Source organism: Anguilla rostrata, chromosome 14, assembly GCF_018555375.3.
Source record: "Anguilla rostrata isolate EN2019 chromosome 14, ASM1855537v3, whole genome shotgun sequence".
Taxonomy (NCBI): domain Eukaryota; kingdom Metazoa; phylum Chordata; class Actinopteri; order Anguilliformes; family Anguillidae; genus Anguilla; species Anguilla rostrata.
In genome coordinates this window covers 4,860,793-4,888,476 of record NC_057946.1, presented here as the reverse complement: position 1 = coordinate 4,888,476, position 27,684 = coordinate 4,860,793, and the positions used below count along the sequence as shown (strand labels likewise).

Sequence of the window (27,684 nt, the reverse complement as noted above, 5' to 3'; positions counted from 1 at the left end):
ATGCGTGATGTGATTGGGAGCCAGTGTAAATCTTTCAAGATAGGGGTGATGTGAGACCGGGAGGATGTGCGGGACAGTATTCTTGCGGCCAAGTTCTGAACCAATTGCAGTTTGTGTAGGAGACGGGACGGAAGACCGGTGAGGAGTGCATTGCAGTAGTCCAGTCTGCTGGAAATGAAGGCGTGAATGAGTTTTTCTGCATCGGGGTGGGTGAGAGAGGGTCTGAGTCTGGAGATATTACGCAATGAAACCTTGACAGTGTTGTTGATGTGCTTTTCAAAGGAGAGGGATGGATCGAGTATGACACAGAGGTTGCGGACCAGGGCGGAGGGGGAGACAGGGGAGAAGTTGTGTAGTTTTGTGAGCTGGGGTTTTGGTCCGATGAGAATAATTTCAGTTTTTTCGCAGTTGAGTTTAAGAAAATTGTGTTGCATCCAAGATTTGACGTGTGTCAGACAGGTTTCAATGATGGCAGTGGGTGGCTGATTTGTGGATGTAGAGCTGATATAGATCTGGGTGTCATCTGCATAGAAGTGGAAATTGAGACCAAAGCTGCGGAGGATGGGGCCAAGAGGAAGCATATAGATGGTGAAAAGGAGGGGACCAAGAACAGAACCCTGAGGGACACCCTGCGTGACAGTGGCAAGATCGGAGGTGTGACCGTGGATAGATATGAATTCTGACCTATTTGTGAGGTATGAGTTGAAACCAGTTGAGAGATGGGCCAGTGATGCCTAGGTGAGACAGACGTTGTGAGGAGGATGTTGTGGTTGACTGTGTCAAAGGTGACCCTGCAGCACCCTATTCCTCTCAGTTATTGCAAGAAGGAACACGAATCACGGCATGGAGAAGCAATGGCTGTCACTGCTGAGGGCGACAAAGATAATACTGAGCCTACACAACCACGGAAACCCTCGCACTTTTCTCCGTTCTTTTCTATCGCTCTTCAAATTAATTTTCAAATTCTATTTTATAGGTCCTCCACTGGCCTGACATCGTACAGTGTTGCCAAAGCAAAGGAAGGAAACCAACAGAAGGACAAGGTAAACAAAAGCCGTGTTTAAATGACTAAGCTGTTATTGCAGAAACAACCGTCTTTAACTTTACTGGCATGAACACACATTTTATTTCCCTATACATACAGTGTTACAGAAAAAAAAAAACTCAAATATATTACAAAGGAGAACAAAGTATAATGGCATTACTGAGAATCTACGAAGATAATGATACAATTAATTTAAAAAGTGAGAAAGATTGAGAAAGGGTAATGAACTGATACACAAAAAAATAGGACTGTAATTAATGTGAAAGTGCAGTGTCTCTCCCTGTCTTTTTCTCTCTGGTTAAATTAAATTGTGTTTTACTGGCATGATAAACCATTATAGTGCTGCCAAGTCAGGCTGCCTATCATTTTCATTCTCTCATTTAAATTTCCTGGAAAGATAGGATATCCGTAATCCTAACTGCATGTGAAACCACTGCAGAATGTACCATTCTTTCAGCACCCATCAATACTAAGTCAGGCGCACACACTTGTTTGGTTTCTGATATGTTCAGATCTTTTTTTCCAAAAATCTGTCCTTCACAGGTCTTAGATGAAAGAGGTGTTCTGTCTCTCTTGTTTTCAAATAGGAATACTCTCTCTCTCTCTCTCTCTCTCTCTCTACACACAAAGCTGCAGCACATTGGCATACAGACAAGCTGCAGGCCAGTGCTCAGCAGGAGGGATGAGCTGTTGTGCTCTGTCAGGTGGAGGTGACAGGTAAACGAGACCACTGTCTTCCCGCTTCCTGCACTACGCATTACATTTCATTATGGTGGGCTAGCGATAGATACGTTGTCAAATATATGATGTATCGTTTGCCATGTATTAAAAGGATATAACTCAAGTTTATGGTTAATTTTTTTCTTGCCAATATTAAGGTTATTGCTATGCTACTCTTCATTTTGAATTACCCGGTTCTCAACTTTCTTACAGACACGATATCATACAATAGTCCAGCTTTCTATTTTGACTGCAGGACCACAAAGGCTAGCTAGCACATGGTAACCGGTGGTCTTACAGCTCCCTTACGTGGTATCAAAGGGTATAGCGTTTTTCAAAAGGCTCCCTTCTGGTCGTCATAAGTACTACATCATCCTTCTCACTGCTGTCGGCAATGTCGCCTTTTTGGGAACGTGAATTATAATTATGGTTTTGCAATGCCTTGTTTTTTTTTCCGAATGGCGATGGCACGGTCAGCTTGACCCACTGTTTATTGCCGCAGAGAGCCTGACATTAAAAATGTTGCACTACGCACGGTAGTGAGCTGGTTATAGAGCTACTGTAGATTCTGTTCTATCGAAGTTTTCAGAATAAGATTGTTTCGCATAATTCGCAAATACACAGAATGCTATTACATGACCATGTTCGAATAATAAGAAGCATAATGCTCCAATAATCTGCTACATAAGAATGAAACAATTGACTGATACCAACGGTGTGGAGAAGATTGTCGTCTGCTTTATTTAAGTTGGTGACGACCTGTAAAAACGTGGACTTTTCTGTTACGCAGAAGGCATTGCTCTGATCAAGGTGCGTCTCGGAAATGTCAGTCCAATGGTTCTGAACTGCGGGTCCAGGAACAGATTTCTTTTAAATCGTACTGCATCTAATTACACCCATTTCCCACCTACAGAGTAAAGGCACAACGATTTCGAGTTGAATAGAGCTACGGGGTATCTATTTAACTGTAATACGTAGGCTTTGTTTGCTTATTATTAAAATTGGTTTTCAAAACATCTTTTCTTTGTCAGGTGGAAAGTTAGCGAAAGAGTAGTCGTTAAAAAAAAATCCAAATGTGTGGAGTAAATATCTGAAAATGGCTGGATTTAGCTCAGGTTATCCAATCCACTTTATTCGCCTAACATAAAAAACACACACACTCGCATATTTATTGTTTCGAAATGTAAACAGTAAACAGACGAAGAAATGTGTGAAGTAAAGTTGCCTAACCAAATTGATATTTGCATCCCTGTGTCGAATCGTTGCAGGATTCGGCGATTCAAAGTGGGACGGGGACATTTTTGAGAAGCCGTGGTTGCCCTGTCGCTTGGTGACACACGTCGAGTTTGTTAGTTTATGCGCCGTTCTCAAGGCAACCCCAAGCTTGCTACTTCGAAGCCTGCAACCTCAGCGTCTCTCTCAAGCTATCCCCTTCTACCATGAAACTATTTCTTGAGAAACAAACGTGTGAGGTAGGTTATCGAAAAATGCATTTTGCTTTAGTTTCTCTAGTCGGGATAATGCACGTAGTTGGCTTACGGTTCGCTTATTTGCTTGCCATTGAACGACGTAAATGTTTAATACGGCTACCAACAGGTAGCTGTAACTACTGCATTTTCGGTGCTAACGAAGATTGCAGAAGCAAGATATTGGCGGCAAGCTAATGACAGGCACATGCATCGCCCAACATTTATCAGTATTCAAAAGGTGTACTTTGTGTGCTGCGTACCTCCTATTTGTATTGCGATTTGTTGGCAAATTGCTTTATTAAAATATCAGTATTTAAATATTTGTTCAATGTGAAACATATTAGGACTAATGTCTTATGTATAAAATATTAAATATATTAGTATTATTTCATACAATAATTAATAATAATAAAATAATAGGATTATGCCAAAATAGCCTACTAATTTCCAACGACACAGTAAAATATACAGCATGTAGCGAGATAGGCCTACGCTCCCTTAGCAAACAGGTGATACACGGGTCAAACACCAGAATCCGTACATAATGTTATAGATACGTATCTGGTCAGACTCTGGCGAATTAAGAGGTGAGAGGTTCTTTTTTGGATGCCCTCCCAGACACGTGTCTTCAGCTCACAAATCAACTCTGGTTTCGGACGTTACTGTATGAGCACTTGCGTGCTCCTATAAGCAACGTTAGGCCTATAATTTACGGTGATAATATGATGTTATTGCCCTACCCTGCCGTGTAAGGGAAGACGCATACGTTTGTTTTGTGTGGCAGTGTATAATGGTTGTATAATTGTATAATGGTTGGTTAGGGACTGAGCTTGTACACTTTACAAAGGCATTTAAGTTTAATAGCTTCTGGAAAAATACCCAGTTAAAACTGGTGAGGTAAGTGTCTGCTAAATGTCAAAATGTCTGCATTTTACACTAATTCACTTGCATTATGATAAAAGTAACTATTTTTGCCATAATATGCATAAAACTCACAATAACACAATGAATATATGCCGTTCATAATTTTATTATGACTCTTGGAATAGAAGCGGGAGGAAGTAGTGGGCTGAGATAGGACTGCATTACTAACAGGGCTAATGTTTTGCCATTCTGATCAAAACAAATTTTGCCACAAAGGCTAATAATACTTCTTTTTTTAAATCTTTTTTTTTAAACCCTAGAACAATTTCTGTTTTAATTTACCGTGTTGAGAAAGCTAGCTTCAGGGTGACATCTCGTTTTCGACTTCTCACTCAAATTAAGCTTTCTCTTTGTATCTGGCAGTGCCATCAATGGCTGCGTTAAGTATTATGATCAGTAAACAATGCAAATGTCAGACACCAAAGGCCGTTTGGCTCAAAGGAAGAGTAATTATTTTGTTTTGGTTCAAGTCTGTATAATGGGCACTTTGTAATCTTTTTTTTTTTTTAAATCGTAATATCTGCAGTGTATTTTCCCCCTGCATTTTAAATGCTTTTTTTTCCCTGCTTAAAAGTACATTAACACGACCACTGGTAGAACAACTTATTGTTTTAAAATAGTGATGGTTGGTTGGTCAGCCATTGTTATGAACAGTGATGGTTCGTCAGCCATTGTTAGGAACTGTGAATACGTGTGGAGCACAGGAAAGCATACTTTAGAATGGAACACTTCTCTGCGAGCAGTGCTATCTGTCAAACGGGCTACTTATGTGTTTGGGAGTGCAGAAGTATTTTCAGAACAGCGTTGTCATGCAGAGTTGCCTAGCTGTAAAATTTGCCCTATGACTCACATATATTTCTTTCCCTGCTGAGAATTTAACTTTATCCAAGCACAATGAAATGCTTTCTCAAATATTTTTTTGTTATTAGTAAGGTGATTGTTTATTTCTTTGAAGTAAAGGAGATTGTGTTCATCACATGTTTGTTTCACCATAGTTTATGGCTTCAATGGAAACACTAATATAATGTCTTGAAGTCATGCACAGTACAGTAGATCACAGAACGAAACAAAAGCAAATTTCAAGAACTGGACGGACACTCTGTGAACAGCTGTAACTTTCGTCCCTCTAGTGGTGTGACGTTGACACTGCGGGAGCCAGCCAGTGAGTAAGGTTTTCTTGGACTGCAATTTACCAGTTCAGCCCAAAAAAAGGACATGATTTGGATGCAAGCCCCCAGCTACCCCTTGACAAAGCATATGCTCTGCCCCTGAAGGCCTTGAACACATGATTTACTATTGCTTGTCATGTAGCATTACTTATTTTCCTCGTATTTTTGCAGCAGTGGACATACTGAGGCTGGTGAGTTTCATAAATTTCCCTGACTTGTCAGAAATTGATTAAACTGCCAAAAAAAAACAGGTACACCTGTACTCACTGATACGCTAGTGCCCTTGCAATCTATCAGTCTGCTTTTGCTTAGGCAAACCGAGGTAAATCACTCTGAATACGCTTTTCTTTATTTTGGCTTTGGCGCTGGTTTTTAATTTGTTAGAAATCATTAGACTGAATGTGTTTTCGGAATAATAATTATTTATTGGCAGTGTCACTGGAAATCGTCTGCTTAAAAAAGAAGGATGATTAATGCGTGCTGCTTGGGGAGAGTCGGGTCGCATAATCGCCGACTGCTTGCCTGGTTAATTGAGCTCTTCGCATCTGCTGCCATTGAAGATAGGGAAGGCCATCTGGAGCACCTTGTTCCAGTAAGTACAGTGCGTGTGGGGGGGTTGTTCTCCTGGCCGAACGGAGGCCGGGGAGCCGCCCGGCGCAGTTGCCTGGGCCTGCTTGTTATTCTGAATTAGGAGCCGCGCGCTAATAATCGGCTTTCCCTAATCTGGACCAGATCGCGGGAGCCAACATGGACTCCGGCCACTTTGAGTCAGCGTGGCTTAAAGGATAAATCTGTCCGTGTGCTCGTCTGTGTCAGCAGAAACACACACACACAAACACACACACACACACTTGTTTGTTTTCTTTGAATGAAAAAGACATGGGAAACATGGCTCCTTGTAGCTCACGCAAGATGTATTTTGTTTGTACCCTCCAGATCTTTACTACCACTACTACTGTCACCACTGCTTTGTAATGGTAGACCTGAAACCGGCGACTTTACAGGATGCCGTTCATATTGAATAAATCCGACACAGTGTGTTTGTAAACCCGGTTCTGCTTTGATTTGAATTCACATTGCTGCCATCAGATTGTGCTTAGTCGTGTGCTCTTGATTGCATGTGTGTCCACAAGCGTGTTTGTGTTCTTCTGTGTGTATGTTTGCCTGCATGTTTGCGTGTTTGTGTGCACAGGGTATGACTTTGCTGTATGCCAGCGCTGGTTTAAGGCCGACACAGAAAAGTACAGGGTGTGCAGATACATTATGAACATTTCTGAAAGAAAGGTGTTCTCTCTCTCTCTCTCTCTCCCTCTCTCTCTCTCTCTCTCTCTCTCTCTCTCCCTCTCTCTCTTCTCTCTCTCTCTCTCTCTCTCTCTCTCTCTCTCTCTCACATTCACGCACTCGCTGTTTTCCTCAGAGTTCTGTTTTCCACCGCGGTGAACGGCCGATGCTCTTGTTCTCCGTCAGGGAGAGTTCCCGTCTCTCAGAGTTCCGTTCTGAGCCGGGCGCCCTGCCTGCCTCTTGTTGTGCCCGTCGTCACGGTTACAGCCTCCCTTCAGCCCGGAGTTCCCTCCCCACGGCAGCCGTCCCAGCGCGCTGCAGAATGCGCCTCCTCGTGCCCCCCCTCTCACAGGGGCCATTGGCTCGGCCAGGGCTTTAGGGGGCTACAGGGCATCTGGTCCCCTGAGGAAAAGAAGAGCGTGTTGCCTGCCCCCGAGGGGCTCTGAGAGCACTTTTCTGCTGATGTTGTAGAAGGCATATACAGGGACCTTTTGGAAAATAAAGCAAATAGGCTGCATTCCCCAGTAATGTGTATAAAAAATTGAAGTACATGAATTTTTTATGTTTACTTATGTTGCGAATTTATCTTCAGGATAGCTTTAAGTGTATTCCATTCCTGCAAAGGTGGGTCGAAACAGCTTATGTTCTGTAGCTGTCTCAGTAGTTGACTGTGGCTGGGAACCCGTAGTAGCAGGAAACGCTCGGTCTTGTCTTGCCGAGGTAGACTGGGTGAATTCCTCCTGGGCTTCTTGGGTCACCACCACGTTAGTTCCTCTCGGCAGTGCTCCAAACACCCGCCGGGGTACAAGATGTCTTCGGTGAAAAATCTCCTGCACTCGTGCAGTTTACCACACTGTGCCCTTCTCATGTAATACTGCTGATGTTACGGGTTGGCCGTTGGTAGTACTGGAACGGGAGACCTCCTTGGAAAACTCCTTGGTTGCCGCTGGAGGGGGTGCTGGAGGGGCAGTTAGACGCTGTCCCAAAGACACCCAAGGCCCCAGCCCAGTGACGTGGCACCTGCGCTGTAGTAGATGGTGCCCTCTTTCGGATGAGATGTGAAATCAAGGTCCTAGCTCACTGTGGTCTTTACACATCTGATGGCTCTTCTCAAAAGAGCAGGCCAGGTTTCCATTGGCGCTGGTCCTACTTTTGACTGGTTATACAATCCTTCGCTCTCCCAAAACCACTTTGAGTCCCCCGTTTGTCACTGCAAAGCAGATTGGGCACAGTTGCTCTATCTGGAAAAATTAAGGTAAAAATAAATACATGAAGTTCTCACTGGCTTGTGCTTGAGCTGCAGTGCCTGTTGCCCAGGTGTAGGTGGCGCTGTGGTGACCCGTGAGGCGTAATTGCCGATTCTGAATTGGGGCGACCAAAAGATTGCTTAAAAGGGCTGCTCCTCTTCATGAGGCGTGACGTGATTGGTTATGATTTATTCTGACATGTTGGTGTTGACCTGTGGCAGAAGCTGTGCACGTTGCGGAAGAAAACATTTGTACGTAATTAAGATATTTCACAGCTCGTTAGGGGTGCGTTTATTATGTGGATAATGAATAGCGGCATTAGCAACGCCGATGAGATGCCATTAACCATCAGGGCTCGTTGAGGAAGAGCGCATTCAGGTAGAGGCTGTGCAGCATTAGCGTGCGTGTAGGCAACCAAAACAGAGGATGTACGTGCGTATGCGCGCGCGTGTTCATGTGTGCGTGTACACATCTGTGCTTTAATTTTATGCCCTTGTATGTGTGTGTGTGTGTGTATAGATGTGCATGAATGTGGCTGGTGTGCATACGCTGAGATAATCTATGTGTGCAATATTTATAAGTTTGTGAAGTGTATTATAAGTTATGGGATTTTAATGACTTTGTTATGAGTGACAGTCGTTTGTTTACTTTTTATGAACGATGTTCCCCAAAGTCATCCCGTCTGTCTGTCTGTTTCGGAACAAGCTTGCTCAGGAAGTTTTTTAACAAAAGTTTTCAATGCGGTGGTGAAGAGATTGCCAGTTTATGTAACAGGGACTGAGACTTTTGGAGTGTTCAGGTCATGGCTTGACCCAGTGCTGGACTTTCTGGACTCTACAGAATGAGCACAGATGGGCTGATGACTGGTTCTCACCATTATATTCCTGTTGTTCTTTTTTTTTTTTATTCTGTAGGACTTCAGAACGCGCTGCTGACCAGTCCACTGCAGGGGAGTGAACCGCTTGGCTGGTCTTTCACCCTGGCTATCACGTCTGTGAGCTCGATGAGTCAGTTACTGGCAGGAGCATTGTGATTGGCTTTTAATAATCGCATCTTCATGTGAGGCCAAATACAATAACAAAGTCCCCTCCCCGTCGTGAGTCGAAGCCACGCTTTGTAAACAGCCCCCCCTCCATCATGGCTCCGGAGGTGGTCAACAGAGCTTTAATGGTGAACAGGACCTAGGGTCAAAGGTCAAAGGGCAAGGCAAGGGCGGAGCTGGCCGTGTGAAAGAGAGCATGGAGAGGAGGGAAGCGGGTGGAGCTGGGGCGCGGGGTCGGCGGCAGGCCCCTGAATCAGGGCCCCCCTCCTCTTCCTGCGACTCACCCTGGGAGGGGGCGCGGGAGAGCCCGGTGGCGGGCGGGGACTTCTTCGGCCAGATGGACGAGAACGGGATCATCGGGCTGGAGGACGCCTCAGCGGGGGAGGAGCTGGAGGAGGGGTCGGAGGGGGGCGCGGACCTGACCTGGGACCCCGGAGACCCGGACCCCGAAGACGGGCCCCCGGACCTCGAAGAGGGGCCCCTGGATGAGGACCCACTGGAGGATCAGAGCTGCGGCCTGAGTGAGCTGGAGGACTCGGAGCCCCTGTCCCGGTCGCCTGGCCTTTCGCTCTGTGAGTCTCCCACACACACACCAAGGGTCTCACTCCCAAAATAATATATGCATCACCTTACACTGCAGTCAGGGAACTGCTGTACTGTGTAAGGCAGCGCTACTCAACTCCAGGTCCTGCAGGCTGCAGTGCGGGGAATGAAGAGCACAGTTTTAAATAGTGTTGACAAGACAAGTACAATTTTGCGATGCAAATAAAAATAATTTTATTACTTGCCTAATATTCTAATTCAGGAGAACTGACTGTATCTGATGGGAGTATTTTGTGAACGAATCACTGTAATCTTAATCAAGGGAAGTGTTTGAAAATAGATGGAGACCAATAATCAGTTTAAGGGAAAGTTTTCCACCCTGCTCACTTATCAGCTCAGCAGCTGCCACTGCTTCCTATACCAAGGTGGTAAGTTAATTTGTGAAATCAGGTGGTGTAGTGCATGGTTGGAGAAAATACTACAGACACTGGGGCCCAGGAGACTTGAAGTTGAGAAGCGCTGGTATCAGGGTCAGGGAACTGGGCCGTGTGCAAGTTCATATCCCATGTAGAGTGCTGCCACCTTGCCTTTGAAATGCAATGTGCAAGTAAATTTGATTTGTCTTTATTTTTGCGGCCTGAACTGCCCCCAGTACATTTCCAGCATTATGAATGGATAGGATGTAAAACTATGAGCTGTGATAAGTCTATTTTGATAAGGGCATCTGCAAAACAAAATAAGTCATGTTATGTAATAGCCTTTAATGTGCGACAGAGATGGTTTATCTGTTGTAAATGCAGCGAGCAGCGTGCTTATGAGAAGACGTTAGGCACACTCAGCCAAGTTAATGAATTCTGTAATGCTTTTTTTTTCTTCTTCCGTGAAGCACCAGCTCAGAGGCATTATCTGCAGCTAATTCTTTTTTTATTCCAGTTTTTAATCATAGTTGAGAGTTCAGCTTCCATTAAATACTTGTAAAAATGAGTTTGGAAGCTTTTTGTCTTTGTGTTACTTCACAGTGAGTGAGCGCAGGGCAGGGAAGCGTCTGCCGGTTGTTGAGCGATGAATAGTCGAAATAAAACTGTGCCTCATTCCCCTCTATCTGTATCTCCGTCTGAATTTATCTCTGTTCCGTTTTGAAATGTTTACTGGCATAACATCACTCTGTTGCAAAAGGTTACGAATAAAAATAGACAAATCCATCAAACATTTATCTGTCTCTGTCTCTATCTCCATCTCCATTCTTCGTATCTATCGCTATCTCTTTCTCTCTCTCTCTCTCCCCAGATGAGGAGGACGAAGAGCGTGTGGAGTTGGAAGACTGGGCAACGGAAGGGAACGAAGAGGAGGATGGCGACGGCGAGGAAGGTGCAGCGAGCTGGGCGATCCGCAATCGGCAGGCTGAGAAGCTTCCGGAAAGAGACAGGCAGCTGGACATGACGGATGAAGAGCGAGAGGGAGAGGACACGGACGCCAGGGGGCGCTGTGAGCCACTGTTCCTCATCGCCACGGGAACGAGAGACACACGGCGAGGCGGGGACGTCGTATCCAGGGGCAGTTTCCATGGTAGCGACCTCGCGGGGGAGATTTCGGCAGGTCCGTTCTCAGGGGTCAGTTCCCCTCGTGAGGGAGAGGACGATGGGAGGGGACAGTCAAAGGAGGCCTTCCCTAACCAGGACCTGTCCCCAAATCCGTGCCGACCCAGAGGGGCCGCGGTGTCCCCGCTGTCCCGCGCCGGGGCCCTGCGCCTCTCCAGGGGGCAGCCGTACTCTGAGGCGGGGATCGAGGGCGAGACTCTGCCCGAATCCGGCTTCCCCGAGGGCCTCCCGGAGTCTCGACGCAGCCGGCTCGGCCGAGCCCCGCCCACCGCCCGCCCGCCCTCCGAGCCCGAGGCAGAGGAGCTGCTCTTCCTCCCCCCGGCCCCAGTGGGCAGGGTAGAGGAGGAGGAGGAGGGAGCTGGAGAAGGAGGTGTAGAGGAGAAGCAGGAGTGCGACCCGCGGCCTCTCCCTCTCCCCCGCAAGCCTCCGTCTCCGGCACCCTGCAGAAAAAAGACTCCCAGCATGCATCTCTCCGGCCACAAAGCCCGGGCCCAGCTCCCCGAGCCCTCCCCTCGTTACAACCCAGACCCAGGGGTACGCAGGAGCCCTAAAGCCCCCAGAGCAAGCACCCCCAAATCCTCAACGGGATGCAGGGACTCTGACCACGACAGGTGAGTCTGACTGCACAGGTGAGACTGAATGACAGGTGAGACTGACTGTACAGGTGAGTCTGACTACACAGGTGAGACTGACTGACAGGTGAGTCTGACTGTGGCAGTTGAGACTGAAGTTAGTTCAGGAGGGGTCACGTAAGGACGTGGTGGGGCACTCTTATCTGCTGATGTTACTCCACATTTCATACGTTCACTGGTGAGAGCGAGTGGGTCCCCAACTGTCCTTCTCCAGTGAAAAGTGATCATCTCTGCATAGGTTTCTAGTGAAAAGGTTTCGTTCTCTCTCTCTGTTTTAAAGCTAGTATGGAAAAGAATGAGGTGTGGTTACAATATACAATGCAGGTTCTTCATGGGCGTTGTGAAAGATAGGTGTTCTCTATCTCTCTCTCTCTCTCTCTCACTCTCTCTCTCACTTTCTCCCTCTCGCTCTCTGATTCATTAATAATTATGAGTTGTCAGGCCTGTGACATTTTGCTTTCACATTTGGAACAAAGTGTTTGAGAGATGGACGGTGATCTGAAAAAGGACAGTGAGTACACACAGGGTCATCCTACCGCCTGGAGCCTTTAGATTAACGATCCAAGCCTGGGTCTTTCACTGGAACATGCAGAGCACGCCACATTGGTAATGGAAGGATATCTCTCTATTCTTCTTCTTTTTTGGCTGGACCGCAACGGCGGGGCCAGCCCTACAAACGCGAATGTCTGTGGTCCGACAAGCAATGAGCACTTCTGCTATTGTTTGATTTATAACACTGTATGTTAACACTCCATATTAACACACTGCAAATCAACACCATTCTTATACACTGCCCTTTATCTTTGAGCTGATTTGTTTAACATTTAATTAACCAAGAAGCGTCTCTGAGATTTGTTGGAAGCGACAGTACCAAGAGTTTACACTCTCAATAACTTAAAGATTATAGTCACAGCGGGAACATTACTGTCACAGCAGGAGCATTAGAGTCACAATACGAAAAAAACTCCCATTTCTGTCTCAGTTCTATCCCTGCGTTATTGAGAGATATGAATGATTGTTGTCGAATATAAAGGATTGTGATTGGTTGCTTCATGTCTGTGTTGACAGGAAAGGGCAGCTGAATTACCCCCTACCCGATTTCTCCAAGGTGGGGCCTCGGGTTCGCGTCCCAAGGGGAGAGGGGTACAGGCCCCCCAAAAGCAAGGGTCCCGCGCTTGGGGGGGCGTCCCGCGTGACCGCGCCCCTGCTGGTGTTTAAATCCCCTGCCGACATTGTGCGGGAGGTTCTGATGAGTAGCGGGGACTCCCCGGCCCCTCGCTCCCCCCCCTCGCCCCCCCCGGCCCCCCTGGCCCCCGCGCTCTCTGCCAGGCCCCAGAGGCCCATCGACATCGCCGTGCCCCAGGAGTTTCGCTCCCCAGAACAGGCCAGCTCGCTGGTGCACCAGCTGCAGGTAGCACCGCCTGACCACAGCTCTTCTGCAGTACAGACACACCGGCTGTACTGTAACACTGCAGTACAGACACACCTGCTGCACTGTACTGTAACACTGCAGTACAGACACACCTGCTGCAGTGTACTGTAACACTGCAGTGCAGACACACCTGCTGCACAGTAACACTGCAGTACAGACACACCTGCTGTACTGTAACACTGCAGTACAGACACACCGGCTGTACTGTAACACTGCAGTACAGACACACCTGCTGCACTGTACTGTAACACTGCAGTACAGACACACCTGCTGCAGTGTACTGTAACACTGCAGTGCAGACACACCTGCTGCACAGTAACACTGCAGTACAGACACACCTGCTGTACTGTAACACTGCAGTACAGACACACCTGCTGCACAGTAACACTGCAGTACAGACACACCTGCTGTACTGTAACACTGCAGTACAGACACACCTGCTGTACTGTAACACTGCAGTACAGACACACCTGCAGCACTCTAACAATGAAATACACTGACTCTGTCATGAGTATAAATAAAGTGCAGCGGTGGTCATGTATAACTTACGAGGACAGGCTTACATTGGCACAGACACACTGGCAGGCTCTGAGATTGACAGGTATGGCACATGCTGGCACGCTGATCCTCATCACTGCATTCTCACAGGAGGACTACAACACGCTGCTGACCAAATACGCGGAGGCTGAGAACACTATCGACCGTCTACGCCTGGAAGCCAAGGTGTGGTGTGTGCTTGCGTGCTTGTGTGTCAATGCATGTGCATACTGTACCAGTATCTGTAGTTCTGTTTCTGCGTGCATGTATATACGTAATGTTTGTGTGTGCGTGTGTGAACTTGTAATGCTATCTTTGTGGGAACCAAATGTCCTCACAAGGATAGAAAGATGAGGGAAATGTATCTTTATGGGGACCTTTCGCTGGTCCGCTGAAGGTCAAGAGGCTGTTTTAAGGTTAGGACTTAGGTTCAGGGTTAGGGTTACAATTAGGTTAAGGTTAGGGTTAAGGTTAGGCATGTAGTGGTTGGGGTTAGGGTTAGGGTTAGAGGTTACGGAATGAATGTAGTCAATGGGAAGTCCTCATAAGGATAGCAGTACGAGACGAGACACACGTGTTTGTGTGTGTGTGTGTGTGTGTGTGTGTCCGCACACGTGAGGCGTGAGAGGGCATAGGTCACGTGTGACTCCTGGTCTCGAGGCCTGGAGTTGCTCCTGGGTGGGTTATTTTTGGGGCTGTGTCTGCGGTGGCGGGGCGCGGAAAACGCAGGGCGATGCGGAGCAGGAGCGCGAGGCTTCGCCACGGCGGGGAGCATGGCACCGGTACCCTCCCCCCCCCCCCCGCAGCCGGGGAGCCGCCGCCGCGACGCTGTGAGGAGGGGGGCACTTAGCGCAAACACCGCCGCCATCGCTCTCTCCTCCCCCGGCTCGCCCGCAGGAGAGTAGCCGCCATTGTCTGGTTATGATAATCCGTCCGCGCGCGGGGGCGTGTGTGGAGGAGCAGCTTCAAACGGAGCCGCTCGCCGCGCAGTCACAGCGTGCGTACAACTGCGTTAGCTCAGCGCGACGCTCAGTGGCTCTGTACTGCCCCCTGCTGGTGGAACAGACTGCTCAAACGTTCAGCAATGACAGCCATGCAGCACGTCTATCCATCACGCAATTACTCCGGTATGTGTCTGTGTGATGGAAAAAAAAATCTCTCATTTCAGAGACAGACTTTCTGTGTCGCTACGCTGAACCTCAAAACAATGAACGCAGCAGAATTTCTTGGTCTGAAATTAAGTTTGACAAGACGTTTTACACCGACATAGTGCATTTCATCCAACGTGGACCCACTGAGTTGAATTAACGCTGAAAATGTACTGTGTTAGGAGTGCATTCTCTTATCTGTCAAAACACAGCGGCTGAGATTGGGTTCAGAACCTCATTATGTCTGTGAGAAATCTCTATCAGTCTGTGTCAGGCAGTGCTGCTCCTTAAGCTGGTGAAGTACTGCTGAAGGGAACTTACATTTGAGCTGAGAGGAACTCTGCGTTCAAGGTGTCTGGCTTTAAGCCCTGATTTGGTATATAGGGGAGGCGTCTGCTGGGTAATTTCCCCTTAACTCCTGTCATCTGTCTGAGTGCAAGACGAGACGATGAATTACCCATAATCACCGGCTTTGGCTGACCCTCCTCCTGTGGTCAGGCACCTCCTGACCAAGAGAAGGAAGTAGTTTTAAAGGGACTTCCTGTGCTCTCCTGAAGATATGATAGCAGCGGTGTTTGAGTTAAATGTGCTGATGGGGAAACAACTGCTCTGTGCGGAGTGGGATTGGCTCTGATTGGCTGTGTTGGGAGATAGCCGTGATTTTGGGGTACTGCAGTGATTTTTGTGTCAGACATGCCTTTGCAAGAGAGACAGTCTCCTTCAGTATTGAGGGGTTATATTCACCAGCATGACTGTGTATTTCTGTGTCTGTTTGTGTGTCCACGTGCATGTGTGCGTGTGCATGTGTGCGTGCATGTGTGCGTGTCTGTGAGTGTGTGTGTGTGTGATAAAGAGAGAGAGAGAAAAAGAGAGAAAGATTCATTGTTTGGTGCACATAACCCTTAGACCTTTATATACAGTTCCTTATCTCAGGACCCACACAGTCATGTTCAAACCTGCCAGCTGGCAACCGCTCCTCTCATCCACAGCATTTACTGCCACTTCATCACTGTCACTGTGTGCGTGTGTGTGTGTGTGTGTGTGTGTGTGCGTGTGTGTGTGTGTGTGTGTGTGTGTGTGTGTGCATGTTGTGTGTGTGTGTGTGTGTGTGTGTGTGTGTGTGTGTGTGCATGGTGTGTGTGTGTGTGTGTGTGTGTGTGTGTGTGTGTGTGTGTGTGTGTGTGTGTGCGCGTGCGTGCATGTGTGTGTGCATGTGAGTGTGTGTGTGCGTGCGTGTGTGTATGTGTTTGTCCTTGGGTGCCTGTTGTTAGGCTGTGTGTAGTAAATCACCCCTGTGGAAAGGGGTGGGGGAAAGTGTGTTTTGTGTGCGCGTGTGTGTGTTTGGGTTTGGGCTGGGCGGGGCTTGTTGCCAGGCAGCTGAGATAGAAGGTTGAAGTTAAAAATCCTGCTCTGTTCTTTAGTGAGACGTGTGGAAAAGTGCATTTTGTGTTTCCATTTGCAAGATAATGTTTGCAAAATCTGCAGGTGTGATATTGTCACCATTTCATGTAGCTTCCATAAATCTCATACAAGACCATCAGTCATTCTCTTTAAGGGCTCTGCTGGTGCACAACGTGCTCATCATCTGGTATCACTGAAATTACACCGTCCTTCTCTTTAAGAAGCATCATATAACTCTCACCATTAATGAATACAGTGTACAGGTAAGGGAGTGTCACTATTAATAATTGGCACTATTAACTTGGAAGTAAATTTGCCTTCCAAATTTTTACGGATGGTGCTGTATTCATTAGGATTTACGTATAGACTTTGTGATGATTCAGCTGCTTCCTCTTGTTCAGAGAGAAGGTTAGCGGCGCTTGTTAGCGCTGTGAATCTCCACTGACAAGGCTGTCTTCCCTCTCCGTCTCCCTGTTCGATCTGCTTACAGGTGGGCCTCTACTCTGACCCTCCGAAGCCCAGCCATTCTGTCCAATCGGGCGCCATCCAGAAGAGTTCAAAGGTCATGACCCTGACCTTTCCCCAGGCCCAGAGGGCCCAGTTCGGTGCGGATGCTGCCGGACCAGACCCAGGTACGCCCTCTGCTGTTTCGAGCCGTAAAACGCAAGCTGAAGCGGCTAATATTGAATATTTTAAGATTCACGTTTACCATGTCTTCTGTTCTATTCTACATTACCTATTCTGCTGGGCTTTTGCCCTTGTCAGGGTGACTTACACGATGTACTTTTTAAAAACACATTATCCATTTATTGGGACGGATATTTAATGAAGCGGTTTGGGATGGTTCTCTTGTTCTGGAGCAAAACAGCAGTGTCCCCATTTGTCACTTTAAGGTCACAGCTATCAACTGTGAAACTTCATTAGCTTTGCCCTTTTTCTGAGTGAGTTGCACAGCTTGCATTTTGAATTATTTTCGCTTTTATTTTTATTTTACATGCTCTTGATTTGTACAGCAGGAGGTGCAGGGCAATTGCCTTTCTCAGAGGTACAATAGGATTGGCCCCATACATTATTTGAACCTGCAAAATATTATGTTGTACTTCCCTTTAATCGACTTTCTTCCTGTATGTTTTCTGTGTTGTGTATGTTTTACCATACTCTTGTACTGTTTTCTTTAACCTACCCATGGCCTCTACATCTGTTCTTTGTTTTTCCTTTAATTTTATTTGCTGCTCTGATACATACTGGTACCTACCATCTATTTTTAAAAAAGTATTTTATAAAGCATAAAAACATGCTTTATAGCACTGTCAAACAAAGTTATGATTATTATTATTATCATTATTATTATTATTATTATTATTACAGTTTTGGAATTCATCAGATGCTTTTATCCTCAGCAACTTGCAGTGGAGTGCATTTCTCATTGATTATTATGGTTGTTATTCCTTGGCTTCCATCGCGCACACGCACGCCCAGCCAGAGTCCCGCAGCTGCTCATTTACTCTGTGTGCTCCTTCGTTCCCCGCAGCGGAGCAGTCTGGGACGTCCCGCGGGGAGTCCTCCTCCGCCCAAACCCAGGGGCCTGGAGCTGGAGGGTGGCTGACTGGGGACCTGGCCGCCCTGGCTGAGAGGTTCCAGGCACAGGTGTGCCTTTTTTTTTTTAACAAAAAAACACCTGCATATTTTCATCAGTCCTTAACCATTCAGTACTTTGTTGCCATGTCAACAAAGTGTTTCTTGCAGTGTTTCTTGGTGTGCTCACATACAAGACACGAGTCCTAGTGTGAAATAAAACCAATAAGAATCAGTGGTGCCGTTAAGATGGAATAAAGCCATTAAGATACAATAAGCCATTAAGATCCCATATAGGGATAATAAAAGCACCGTCACAGGTGCCTCAAGATGGAACACACTGTTCAAGCACACATAGCACAAGTTAAACTGATTCAAGTGTATTTTAAGGAACTCATTTAAAAAAAGGTCTGCACCATAATGCACTATTAATTAGTTATGTTGGCCTAATGGCCTGCAGAACCACAGTTGAGTAGTTCCTACACAATTCAGGAAATGAGCTGCTTCTGGATCCTCAGGCAGCTTCAGGGATGGGATTGCTCCCGATCTTTTTCAGATCGATCAGGGAATACTGACTTTCAGGCCCTGAATGGTCTTAGGGGCCACCAGTATTCGGCCTCATTGCTGAACATTGGATCCTGCTATCGTGTGTAGGCGCTTTTCACGCTGGTCCGGCTCGCTTACCGCTTTTGGTACAGGTCCGTTCCACTGCAGAGTACCCTCAGTGTGCGTGTATAGCGACGCGCATGAACCGTGCGTCATCTTCAGCGACACACACAGGAACAATGGAATGGAGACATTAGGAGGTGTCTCGATCTCGGTGGCTGTTGTCACAGCAGGAGACAATTTTGTTCAAAGAGGCTGAAGCAGCAAGAGACGCTGATTAAATAATCTTTGCATAAGCCAGAGGGTAACTAACCTAGTCGATTCTTCTGACCATCGTCTGCGTTTTTTCATCGTCACTTTGGTATACTCTTGAACGACGGAGTTACCAAAAGTACAGGTACTGTCCAACTTTGCCAGAACACAAAGTGTAGACGATCGAGTGAGCCGTACATGCGTGAAAATCATAATGATGGAACTGATGTGGGTGCTTCAGTGCCATACTGTGTCTGGGTGTGACATCAAGACGGATATTCAGACAATCAACCTGTCAGTCTCATGCTAGTTGAATCGAGGCTTTTCAGGAATTTAAATAGATTCTTGAAGACTGATGAGAGTGCTGTGATCATCAGGGCCTTAGGTGTACGCCAGTTTAAAGACCTGGATGATTTTCTTACAGAATGTGTCGCTGAGTGAGTGCAGTTAGCAGCTGTGCTCTGAGAGGACAGTCAGGGCTAGCGTCTGTTAGGAGTCACATTCTACTGGCTTTAGATAGGATGAACTGCAGAATAATCTTTTTCTTCCCTTCTTTCTGTTCCTCTCTCTCTCTCTCTCTCTCTGTTTCTCATGCTGTGTCTGTCTCTCTTCCCTCTCCAGCTGGACTCGTTTGAAGATCTACAGAAGAGCGGAAAGCTGAAGCCGTTCGAGCAGATGAAGGTGCCTCTCGCTCCTGCACTTTAGCCCCAGGGGAGCAGGGTGTATAATTAAGAGGGACACGCCCTCCCCATCAAAGTTGTTCTGAGCTCATTGGCATGCTTAAGACACCCTTCTCTTTGTATAGGACACACGTTTATGTTTTGGGTACGTGATGGGGAAATTGATTGTTTTAGCTCAAAATATCACCGATGAGATGGGGGATAAAATGGTGTCGGTACGTAAGAGTTCCCCTGTCCCGTTACCTGTCTGTGTGAAGAGTGGAGCCCGTTCACCTGGGCTGGTTCTGTCCACGGCAGGGCCTGGCCGGGCTGGTGCAGGGTCTGGACTCGCTGGAGCGGGGTTACCTGAGGGCGCGGGACGAGCACAGGGCCCTGCAGCAGGGGGGGAGGGAGCCGCCCCCCTTCGATCCTGACCGGTGAGGCTCCGTCTGCCCAATTCCACCAGCGCCACACCCCAGTGCCCAGTACTCATGCTGGTACTCACCTGTCCAGTGCCACACCCCAGTGCCCAGTACTCACGCTGGGTACTCACCTGGCCAGTGCCACACCCCAGTGCCCAGTACTCACACTGGGTACTCACCTGTCCAGCGCCACGCCCCACTGCCCAGTATTCACACTGGGTATTTACCATGCCCAGTGCCACACCCTAGTGCCCAGTACTCACACTGTGTACTCACCTGTCCAGCACCTGGGTCACGCAGTTATGTAGTTATTCATATTAAAATATGCATGCGTTTGTATTTAGGCGTTTAGGCAGGCCCTCTTATCCAGAACAACATACATAAGTGCAGACAAAACGTTTTTGGGCTCCGAAGAACTGATGCTAAGTCATCAAGAGCTACCAGCAGTAGTTGCCGTTGCAGTACTTTACTTATTAGAAGTATTAAATGCATGAACCTTCAACATAAATACATAAACCTACAACATGACATTAGGGCCAAAGTGTGTGCAAGGGGGAGACTGAGAGTGGAATGCTTTAAGTAGCAAATAGGTTTGAGGAGTTGCAGTGTAGTGTTAGCGGTAGCATAGCATAGTTAAGGCTATGGAAAACAATGACTGCTGAGAGTGGACTTTCACTCAGACTCAGTTTCCTTTTTGAAATATTTTAGACATCAGTAAAAATTCCATTACCAACCAAGTATATTACCAACAATTATCTATTTTTATCAATGTTCAAAACAAATTTGTCTTGTTGTTTTGTATGATTGTTCATATTTTTTGGTACTAGTTCTGTTTAAAAATTCTTAGAGATCTGTGAAGTACTTTCAGATTTTACTGGAATCTAAAGCAGCGTTTCCAGTATTTGACTCCGAAGTGCTGTCTAACTGCAAGACATAATTAAAGCCACGATTGAACTGTTCTGTTCATTGCTGGGATCTAACACCCCTTACCTTATTCTTTTTATCATAGTGGCAGCTTGATAATGGGATTTGCATTGATTGATAACACCATTTTGCTTCGCTGGCTGCCCAACTGCCCAACTCCTAGCAACCAGTCAGCCATTTTTGTTCTGCAATGTGACGAACAACTCAATCAATTACCATAGGCATTTCAGCTGCACTGAGTGTCCTCTCTGTCACTCATCTCCCTCACACACAATTTAGAGATAAACCTCCTGTCTGTCTCCTTTATCAACCCCCTGCCTCTCCTCTCCTCTCCGCTACCGAGTCTTGTAATGCTGAGCTAAAGCACAATTAGCATTGCCTTTAGATTTTGCTGTAAACCAGGCGTACAGAATGTCAGTGCTGGCTAGGCCAGTGTGTGTTTGCTGGTTTTTTATTCCAACTGCTTTTTCTGGCTTCATTTTCTAAAACGTATGTGCACCATTTCTGGGTCTCTTCTGCATCAGACCTCAGTAAAGTGTTTTCACCATGGATGTGTTCACATCTGCTTCTGCAGCTATGACCCACCGCTGTTATTTCAAATAGATGATTCATGATTTTGACTAATTAATTAGCTGGGTCATTTTGTGCACCCCTGCTGTAACCTCTCTGCGTGTCTGGGGCAGGGAGGTGGAGGGACAGATATTTCGGCTTGGTATGCGCCTGGAGGAGCTGAGGGAGCGGGTGGAGCAGGCCGTCCAGGACCACCGCGGACCGGTGGCCCCTCCCTCCCCACCCCCGGCCCTCGATCCACGCTCGGGGCCCACTCCGCACCCCGAGGTACTGCCACCACGCCCTAATCTCTGTCTGTGTCCTGTTAGCATGGCGGGACGGGGTATGGGCGCGGTTCAGCCCCATTTGTGTGAGCTTTGATTAATAATTTGAGACGGCCAGTAAATGTACGGATTTTTAAAAGGCTGCAGTTCTCAGTCAGGCCACTAAGTGGCGGCAGAGCTGCTTATATAGATGTATTATTAACACGTTGTTGCCGACGTAGCATTCTGCTCAAGACTGTTTTTAATATATTCCGTTAAATAATTAATCAGTACTCATATAATTAAGCCCAATCCCCCGCTATGACAATGAGGTAGTTCAAGTATACACAGGGTTTGAACCTCCTGTCCACTTGTTGATATAACAATGGCTATAATGTGCAGTGTAATGATGCAGTAATGGCCTTTCTGATGATGCAATAATGACCATTTTGTGATGATGCAATAATGACCATTATTTGATAATACACTCAAGATAATAGATGTGTTGATGTAAGAAGAGCATGTCATAATGCAGTAATGACCATGATGTTATGTTGCAGTAACCACTATTATACGATGATCCATTGCAAAGTGACCCAGCCTGTGTTCACTGTTACCCATGTTAAACCGCCCCCTTCCCCCTGCAGAGCCCGGTGTCCCCGGTGCGCGGAGGGTTTGGGGGGACCGTGGGGGCGGAGGTCAGCTCCGTGAGCGGGGAGAGTGAAGGAGAGGACTTCGGGAAGATGGAGGAGGGGCTTCCGTCCGGCCTCCCCCCCGCCTTGCTCCGCAAGCACCATCGTGTGGAGACGGACTTTAACACCCTAATGCACCAGTGAGTCTCCGCACCCGCTCACCTGCCAAGCACTGGACGAGCAGACAATGACAGAGAAAGATAAGAAGACAAGACAAGATGGAGAGGGACAAGCACAAGACAAGACAAGCAGACACAGACAAGACAAACAAGACGAAAGACAAGGACAAGACAAGACAAGACAGACAGACAAGACAAGACAATGACAGCACAAGACATGACAAACAAGACCAGACAGCACATGACGTCAAGAAAGATAAGAAGACTTTATTAATCCCCAGGTGGGGAAATTTGGGTGTTACAGCAGCAGATAAAAGCAACATATCACACACAGACATAAAAGACATAAAAAGTGCTTATGCTAATTCTTGTTCTGTCACGTAGTCATGAACGGGCATGACCAAATACAGCACTGGTAGCAATGAATTTGCATGCATCCATGAGCACACTTCTTTGTGAATATTCATAAAACTTTTATATAGCGAAGGAAATTGCTGTTACCAAGTCGAACCTCCACTGCTAAGAAAGTGAAAAACAAAACATGAATGCATCAGTTGACCATCTGATTCCAATAGAGAATCTGTGATGTAATGCTAATGCTAAAACACATTTTGGTGTAGCCAAGCAGAAATATAATGCTTAAATCAGCATTCAGAGGCGTGACCTTTGACCTCCAGGATGCTGGTCATTCATTCTTTCTCTCGCTATCTCTCTCTCTCTCTACACACACACACACATATTCATGCACACACACACACAATCTCTCTTTTTCAGCTACCAGAGTTTCAGGGAGCTTCCTGGACTGCTGGCAGAGGAAACCACGGAAGCTGATTCCGCTCTGTTGCAGACAGCCTCTCTGGGGCATGATGGGATAGCAGTAGGACTCCAGAGGACTGATAGTGAGGAGGGCAGAAGGACTGTCTTGTCCATGTGAGTCTGAACTGCTCTCTCATTGGTCTGCACAGGACGACGCGCAGATGTCGTTTTAGTCCTGATAAAACAAGCTTGAGATACACGCCAGTAATTCTAGCTGCGATAAGATCTGATCTGTAGGGCAGTTTATCATTTTAAACCCGATAAGGCTGAGGGAACAGTTTGCTCCCGCACAGATAAAAACTGAGCTTGAGAAGGATGGGAAAGGAGACAGAGCGAGAGAAGGTGAGAGGGGGAAAGAGAGGATGAGGTGAGAGGTGAAAACTTTTTCCATTTTTTCCCTGTTTCTCAGACAGCCCGAAAGAAGCCATAAGCACCCGGTATTGGCCCCACCCCCCGAACACGCGGTCGACCACCTGAAGGGGGTCTTTTCACTTCAGGAGCCCCTCCCACAACCCCTCCCGTTGCCGGGGCAACAGGGCGGTGTGGCGAGGCGCGGCAGCAGGAAGTCGCACAGCAGCAGCCTGGCCAGCCTGGGAGGAAGCGCAGTCTCTGAGCCCCGGTCCGCCAAGCTGCGCACCAGACGCACCACAGCGCCCTCTCAGGTCAGCTGCGGTATAGCAGGCAGAACACGGGGGACAGGTGTTAGGTGTTACTGCTGCGTTCTTGTGGTGTAAGAATCATTGGAAATGCCCGTGTCTGATGTGGGAAAACCCGTTAGAGAAAATCTTCTAGCGGTACTAGATTTTGTTTGTTTTGTTCCTAGTTCTGACGGTGGGCGGGGCGATGAATAAATTGGCAGGCTACGGATTTGTGTAGAACAACAGGGAACACCCTGCGCCATGCAGTAAGAACTGCAGACAGCAAAATGTTCAAACATAAATCAACTCTGATAAAAGTAGGGTTTTACTGTGATAGAATTTGGTTTGATTCCTATTGGCCAGCGGAGTTAACGCCGACAGTTATACTGTGCGGGAGCTTTAATGGCCACAGTGAGTGCGGACCCTGAATTAATGCCTCAGCTCCTACAGCACAGCATCCCCATCACTACACTGGAGCGCTGGATTTTCTGCTTGGTCAGAGAGGGGAAGGCCCAGTTTGACAGGTGTTGATATGATTATGTGGTAAGCACTGTCTGTCTGAGTGTCTGTGCGTCTGTGTGTCTGTCTCACAGGACGGACTCGTGTCTCCTGAGACGGACAGCGGCTTTGTGGGGTCGGAGAGCAGCCATCTGACGCCTGCCGCTGGCTGCCTCCCCCAGCAGGGGGCAAGAGTGAGGTAGGACACACAATCAGGTGGATTGTTGGACAGGGGGAGGGGGCCTGGTTCTGGAGCTTCGCTATCGGTTGCTTTTTTTTATCCGGAGGCTTCTGTCTGATATCTGACTCTCCTCTGTCTTCCTCAGCCTCTCTGCCCATCCAGGAGAAAGAGGAGAGGACCCTCGGCCAATCTCTGGGCGTCCGGCCTCAGGTTCCGCCCCTCGGAGACCCCCCATGCAGGAGCACGTGGGCGGCGCCCCCTTCGCTCCCAAGGTTCTGCGGTCGGGACGGGGGTCGGTAGGGGGGCGCAGCCTGCCCCCAGGCAGCGCCTCGCCATCCGGCTCCCCCCAGCCCTGGGCCAGCAGCCTGTCCTGCGGGTCTGAGCCAGAGAGCGAGCGTGGTGGTGAGCCTTCGTCGTGTGTGCTGTGGCAGGGTTATGATGCTGTTATGACACTTTATAAGCACACCCATGAGTGCCGGTTGCATTGAATAATGGTGGAAATGAGTTTGGAGGCTGCACAAAAAAAAAAGAAAAGCATTCTGTGATTGAATGGCATTCTGCTGGCTGCTGTGGCTGGACTGAAGTACAACAGTGTCTCATTCTCTCTTTTTGTCTGTCTTTTTCTGTCCCTCTCTCTGCCTCTCCTCTCTCTGCATCTGTCTCTCGCTCTCCCTCTATTTGTGACTGTACAGGGGTCATGTTTAAGTATTGGGGTTGTTCTTCAGGAGACTTCAGGAGAAATGTTTAGCAAAATAGTCCCCTCTCTAGTGTACTTTTCTTCAGATTAAATTATTTATTTGCCCACAAGATGCCTTTATCCAGGTCAATTTATATCACCTATATCTTATGTTGTTATTAAGCAGCTGGGTATTTACTGTTCACATACTCAAGGGTTCCTCAGCCTGACACGCTTTGGGTTACAAAGCTGCAGCCGCCGCATGACACTGCCAGTCTGTATCTTCGGCATGTCTTCCCCTGTGTTTCCTTTCAGTCTGTTCCCCCCCAAAGACACTGTATGAGATGTGCCCCCGCCTCTCCACACGCTCACGGCCCAATCCACTGTCCTCTCTGTGTGTGTGTCCCCTGCAGCCCTCAGCCTGTCAGAGGGGGAGGAGGGACGGCCCGTCCGTCACACACGGCTGGCCAATCGGCAGCCCCGTCCGCGAAGCCCGTCCCCTGCCGTGCCCCGTCACCATGGCGATCCCCTCAGGGCCCTTGGCTCTGGCCAGCTGACAAATCGACAGTGAGTCAGTCTCACCCCGGGTTATCTCAGCAACCAGGCTGGTAATACCGGACCCAAGGTTCCACCGCAGTAAAATAAATAAATAAAATAAAAATCAATGCAGTCAGAGCTATCGCATTACTTGGAAATGCACCTCTCACCAATTCCCAGTTATTGTTTTTTGCATCATGATCTAAGACGAGAGAAAAACAATCTGAAGAAACACAAATGGCATTGTAGCGTTTTGTGTGTTATCCATTTTGGGAAAGATTGGAAGGAACGTGTTGGGTGTAATGTAAGGTTGGGTCGGTGGATGTGGAGGTCGGTAGTTAAGGTCAGTAATTAAGGAGGTCAGTGGTCAAGGAGGTCCGTGGTTTTTGAGATCTTGTCTTTACGGAGGTCAGTAGTTACGAAGCTCAGTAGTTAAGGAAGTCAGTAGTTATGGAGGTCTGTGGTTGTGCTGGCAACTCACTTTCGTTTCTGACCATTCATTCCTCAGTGAGGCCATCCAGTCCTTGCAGGCCGAGGTCACCAGGCTGAAAGAGCGACTGGAGGACAGTCTCAGGCACCCAAACCCGCCAAGCCACATTAGATCGCCCCCTTCAGCCTCGGAGGAGGCAGGACAGCCTCACGGCATCGACACCAACACCAGGTACAAGTCTTTCAGCAGGAGGAGGAAACAGATGGCTTTGCGGCCAGTTTTTCCTCTGATATCAGACCATGATTCCTGTGTCTATTGACACCATTTAAAAGTCATATATTGGATGCATATGTTATATTTCTATTGTTCGCTCTTTACATTTGCCATTATTTTTTCCTTTATACTTGATATCTCGTGTTCATTTTTACAACGTTTTGTAGATGGAAGATGGCGTATGCTCTGCAGTCATATTAATCACTGTCCCCTGGTTGTCACACACAACCCCTTTCTGGGTGGACTGTTTCTAGCTTGATCTGTGAGAATACATGCAGTACATTATCTCTCACTCCCTCCTTCTTTCTCTCTCTACTGATGGAATGTATGTCCTCATTTGTCTCCCTCCTCCTCTGTGCATTAAAATTATTTTTCTTTCTTGCTTTTATTATCGAAATAATGTGTTTTTTTGACAACCATTTAATAAAGAGCATTTTAGTCTAGTGTCTTTGCTCTAAGAGTGCTGTCTCTCTTTCTCTCTCTCTGTCTTCCTCTTTCTGTCTCTCTCTCTCTCTCTCTCTCACTGTCCTCCTCTCTCTGTCTCTCTCTCTGTCTTCCTCTCTCTGTCTCTCTCACTGTCTTCGTCTCTCTGTCTCTCAGGTCAGCTCAGTGCTGGCACAGTGGAGGGGGGAAGGAGTCTGAGAGTGGAAAGAAGGAGCGGGAGAAGGAGGCGCAGAAAAGGAGGGGCCCTCCCAGGCCCTCCCCCAGAAAGAGGTCGGCCTCCGTCCCACAGCGGAGGCCTGAGCTGGACGTCAGTGAGTCGACCCCCTCCCTCTGTCTGTCTGTCTGTCTGTCTGTCTGTCTGTCTGAATCTGTCTGTCTGACTGACTGACTGACTGTCTGACTGACTGACTGTCTGTCTGTCTGTTTGACTGACTGACTGACTGACTGACTGACTGACTGACTGACTGACTGTCTGACTGTCTGACTGACTGACTGTCTGTGTAATCTGTCTGTCTGTCCAGTGGTCTCTCTGTCGAGTCTCTCTGTTCATCCATCTCTGGCACATCGTAAATTTACACACCCCCGTTTAGTTCAAACACACTTGTGTGTTTCCTGTATTTTCTACCCGCCTTGCATTGGGTAACACAGCATGCGATTTGTGTTGTGTGTGATGCCATTTCCAGCCACTGATTCTGGGGATGCCCAGTCTGTCCCCAAAGCACAGTCCTCCCGGCGTATCCCAGAATTCTGTGCAGCGCATGGAGGGCAGAGGCAGGCTCGTCCTGAAGCTGTGATGCACAGAGGACCCTACACAAGTAAGCAGCGACCTTTATACATGCTGTAACAATAGAGTGCGCTACGTTTTAAATCATGCTACAGTACATTACTGTACACTTTACATTACAACTTATTTTGTATAACAAGGAAAACAAGACCAGGTTA

At 47.5% G+C, this 27,684-nt stretch overlaps 1 protein-coding gene across 3 annotated transcripts in view; it reads left to right on the top strand.

Annotated features, from left to right (window-relative positions):
- The first annotated feature begins 2,962 nt into the window (after positions 1-2,962).
- akna (AT-hook transcription factor) overlaps positions 2,963-27,684 on the top strand; it is a 29,925-nt gene continuing 5,203 nt past the window's right edge. Inside the window, exons 1-19 of one of the 3 annotated variants that reach the window (XM_064307046.1) lie at positions 2,963-3,237; positions 8,770-9,469; positions 10,728-11,649; positions 12,739-13,081; positions 13,751-13,825; positions 16,679-16,820; positions 17,720-17,835; positions 19,243-19,302; positions 19,599-19,717; positions 21,310-21,463; positions 22,086-22,270; positions 23,024-23,179; positions 23,475-23,727; positions 24,297-24,400; positions 24,528-24,784; positions 25,472-25,625; positions 26,104-26,256; positions 26,899-27,053; positions 27,426-27,557. In XM_064307046.1, the coding sequence (XP_064163116.1) occupies positions 9,094-9,469; positions 10,728-11,649; positions 12,739-13,081; positions 13,751-13,825; positions 16,679-16,820; positions 17,720-17,835; positions 19,243-19,302; positions 19,599-19,717; positions 21,310-21,463; positions 22,086-22,270; positions 23,024-23,179; positions 23,475-23,727; positions 24,297-24,400; positions 24,528-24,784; positions 25,472-25,625; positions 26,104-26,256; positions 26,899-27,053; positions 27,426-27,557 (3,856 nt within the window). In that variant the 5' untranslated portion in view covers positions 2,963-3,237; positions 8,770-9,093. The remainder of the gene's footprint in view (positions 3,238-8,769; positions 9,470-10,727; positions 11,650-12,738; positions 13,082-13,750; positions 13,826-16,678; positions 16,821-17,719; positions 17,836-19,242; positions 19,303-19,598; positions 19,718-21,309; positions 21,464-22,085; positions 22,271-23,023; positions 23,180-23,474; positions 23,728-24,296; positions 24,401-24,527; positions 24,785-25,471; positions 25,626-26,103; positions 26,257-26,898; positions 27,054-27,425; positions 27,558-27,684) is intronic. The other 2 variants (XM_064307045.1, XM_064307044.1) reach the window with 2 other exon arrangements.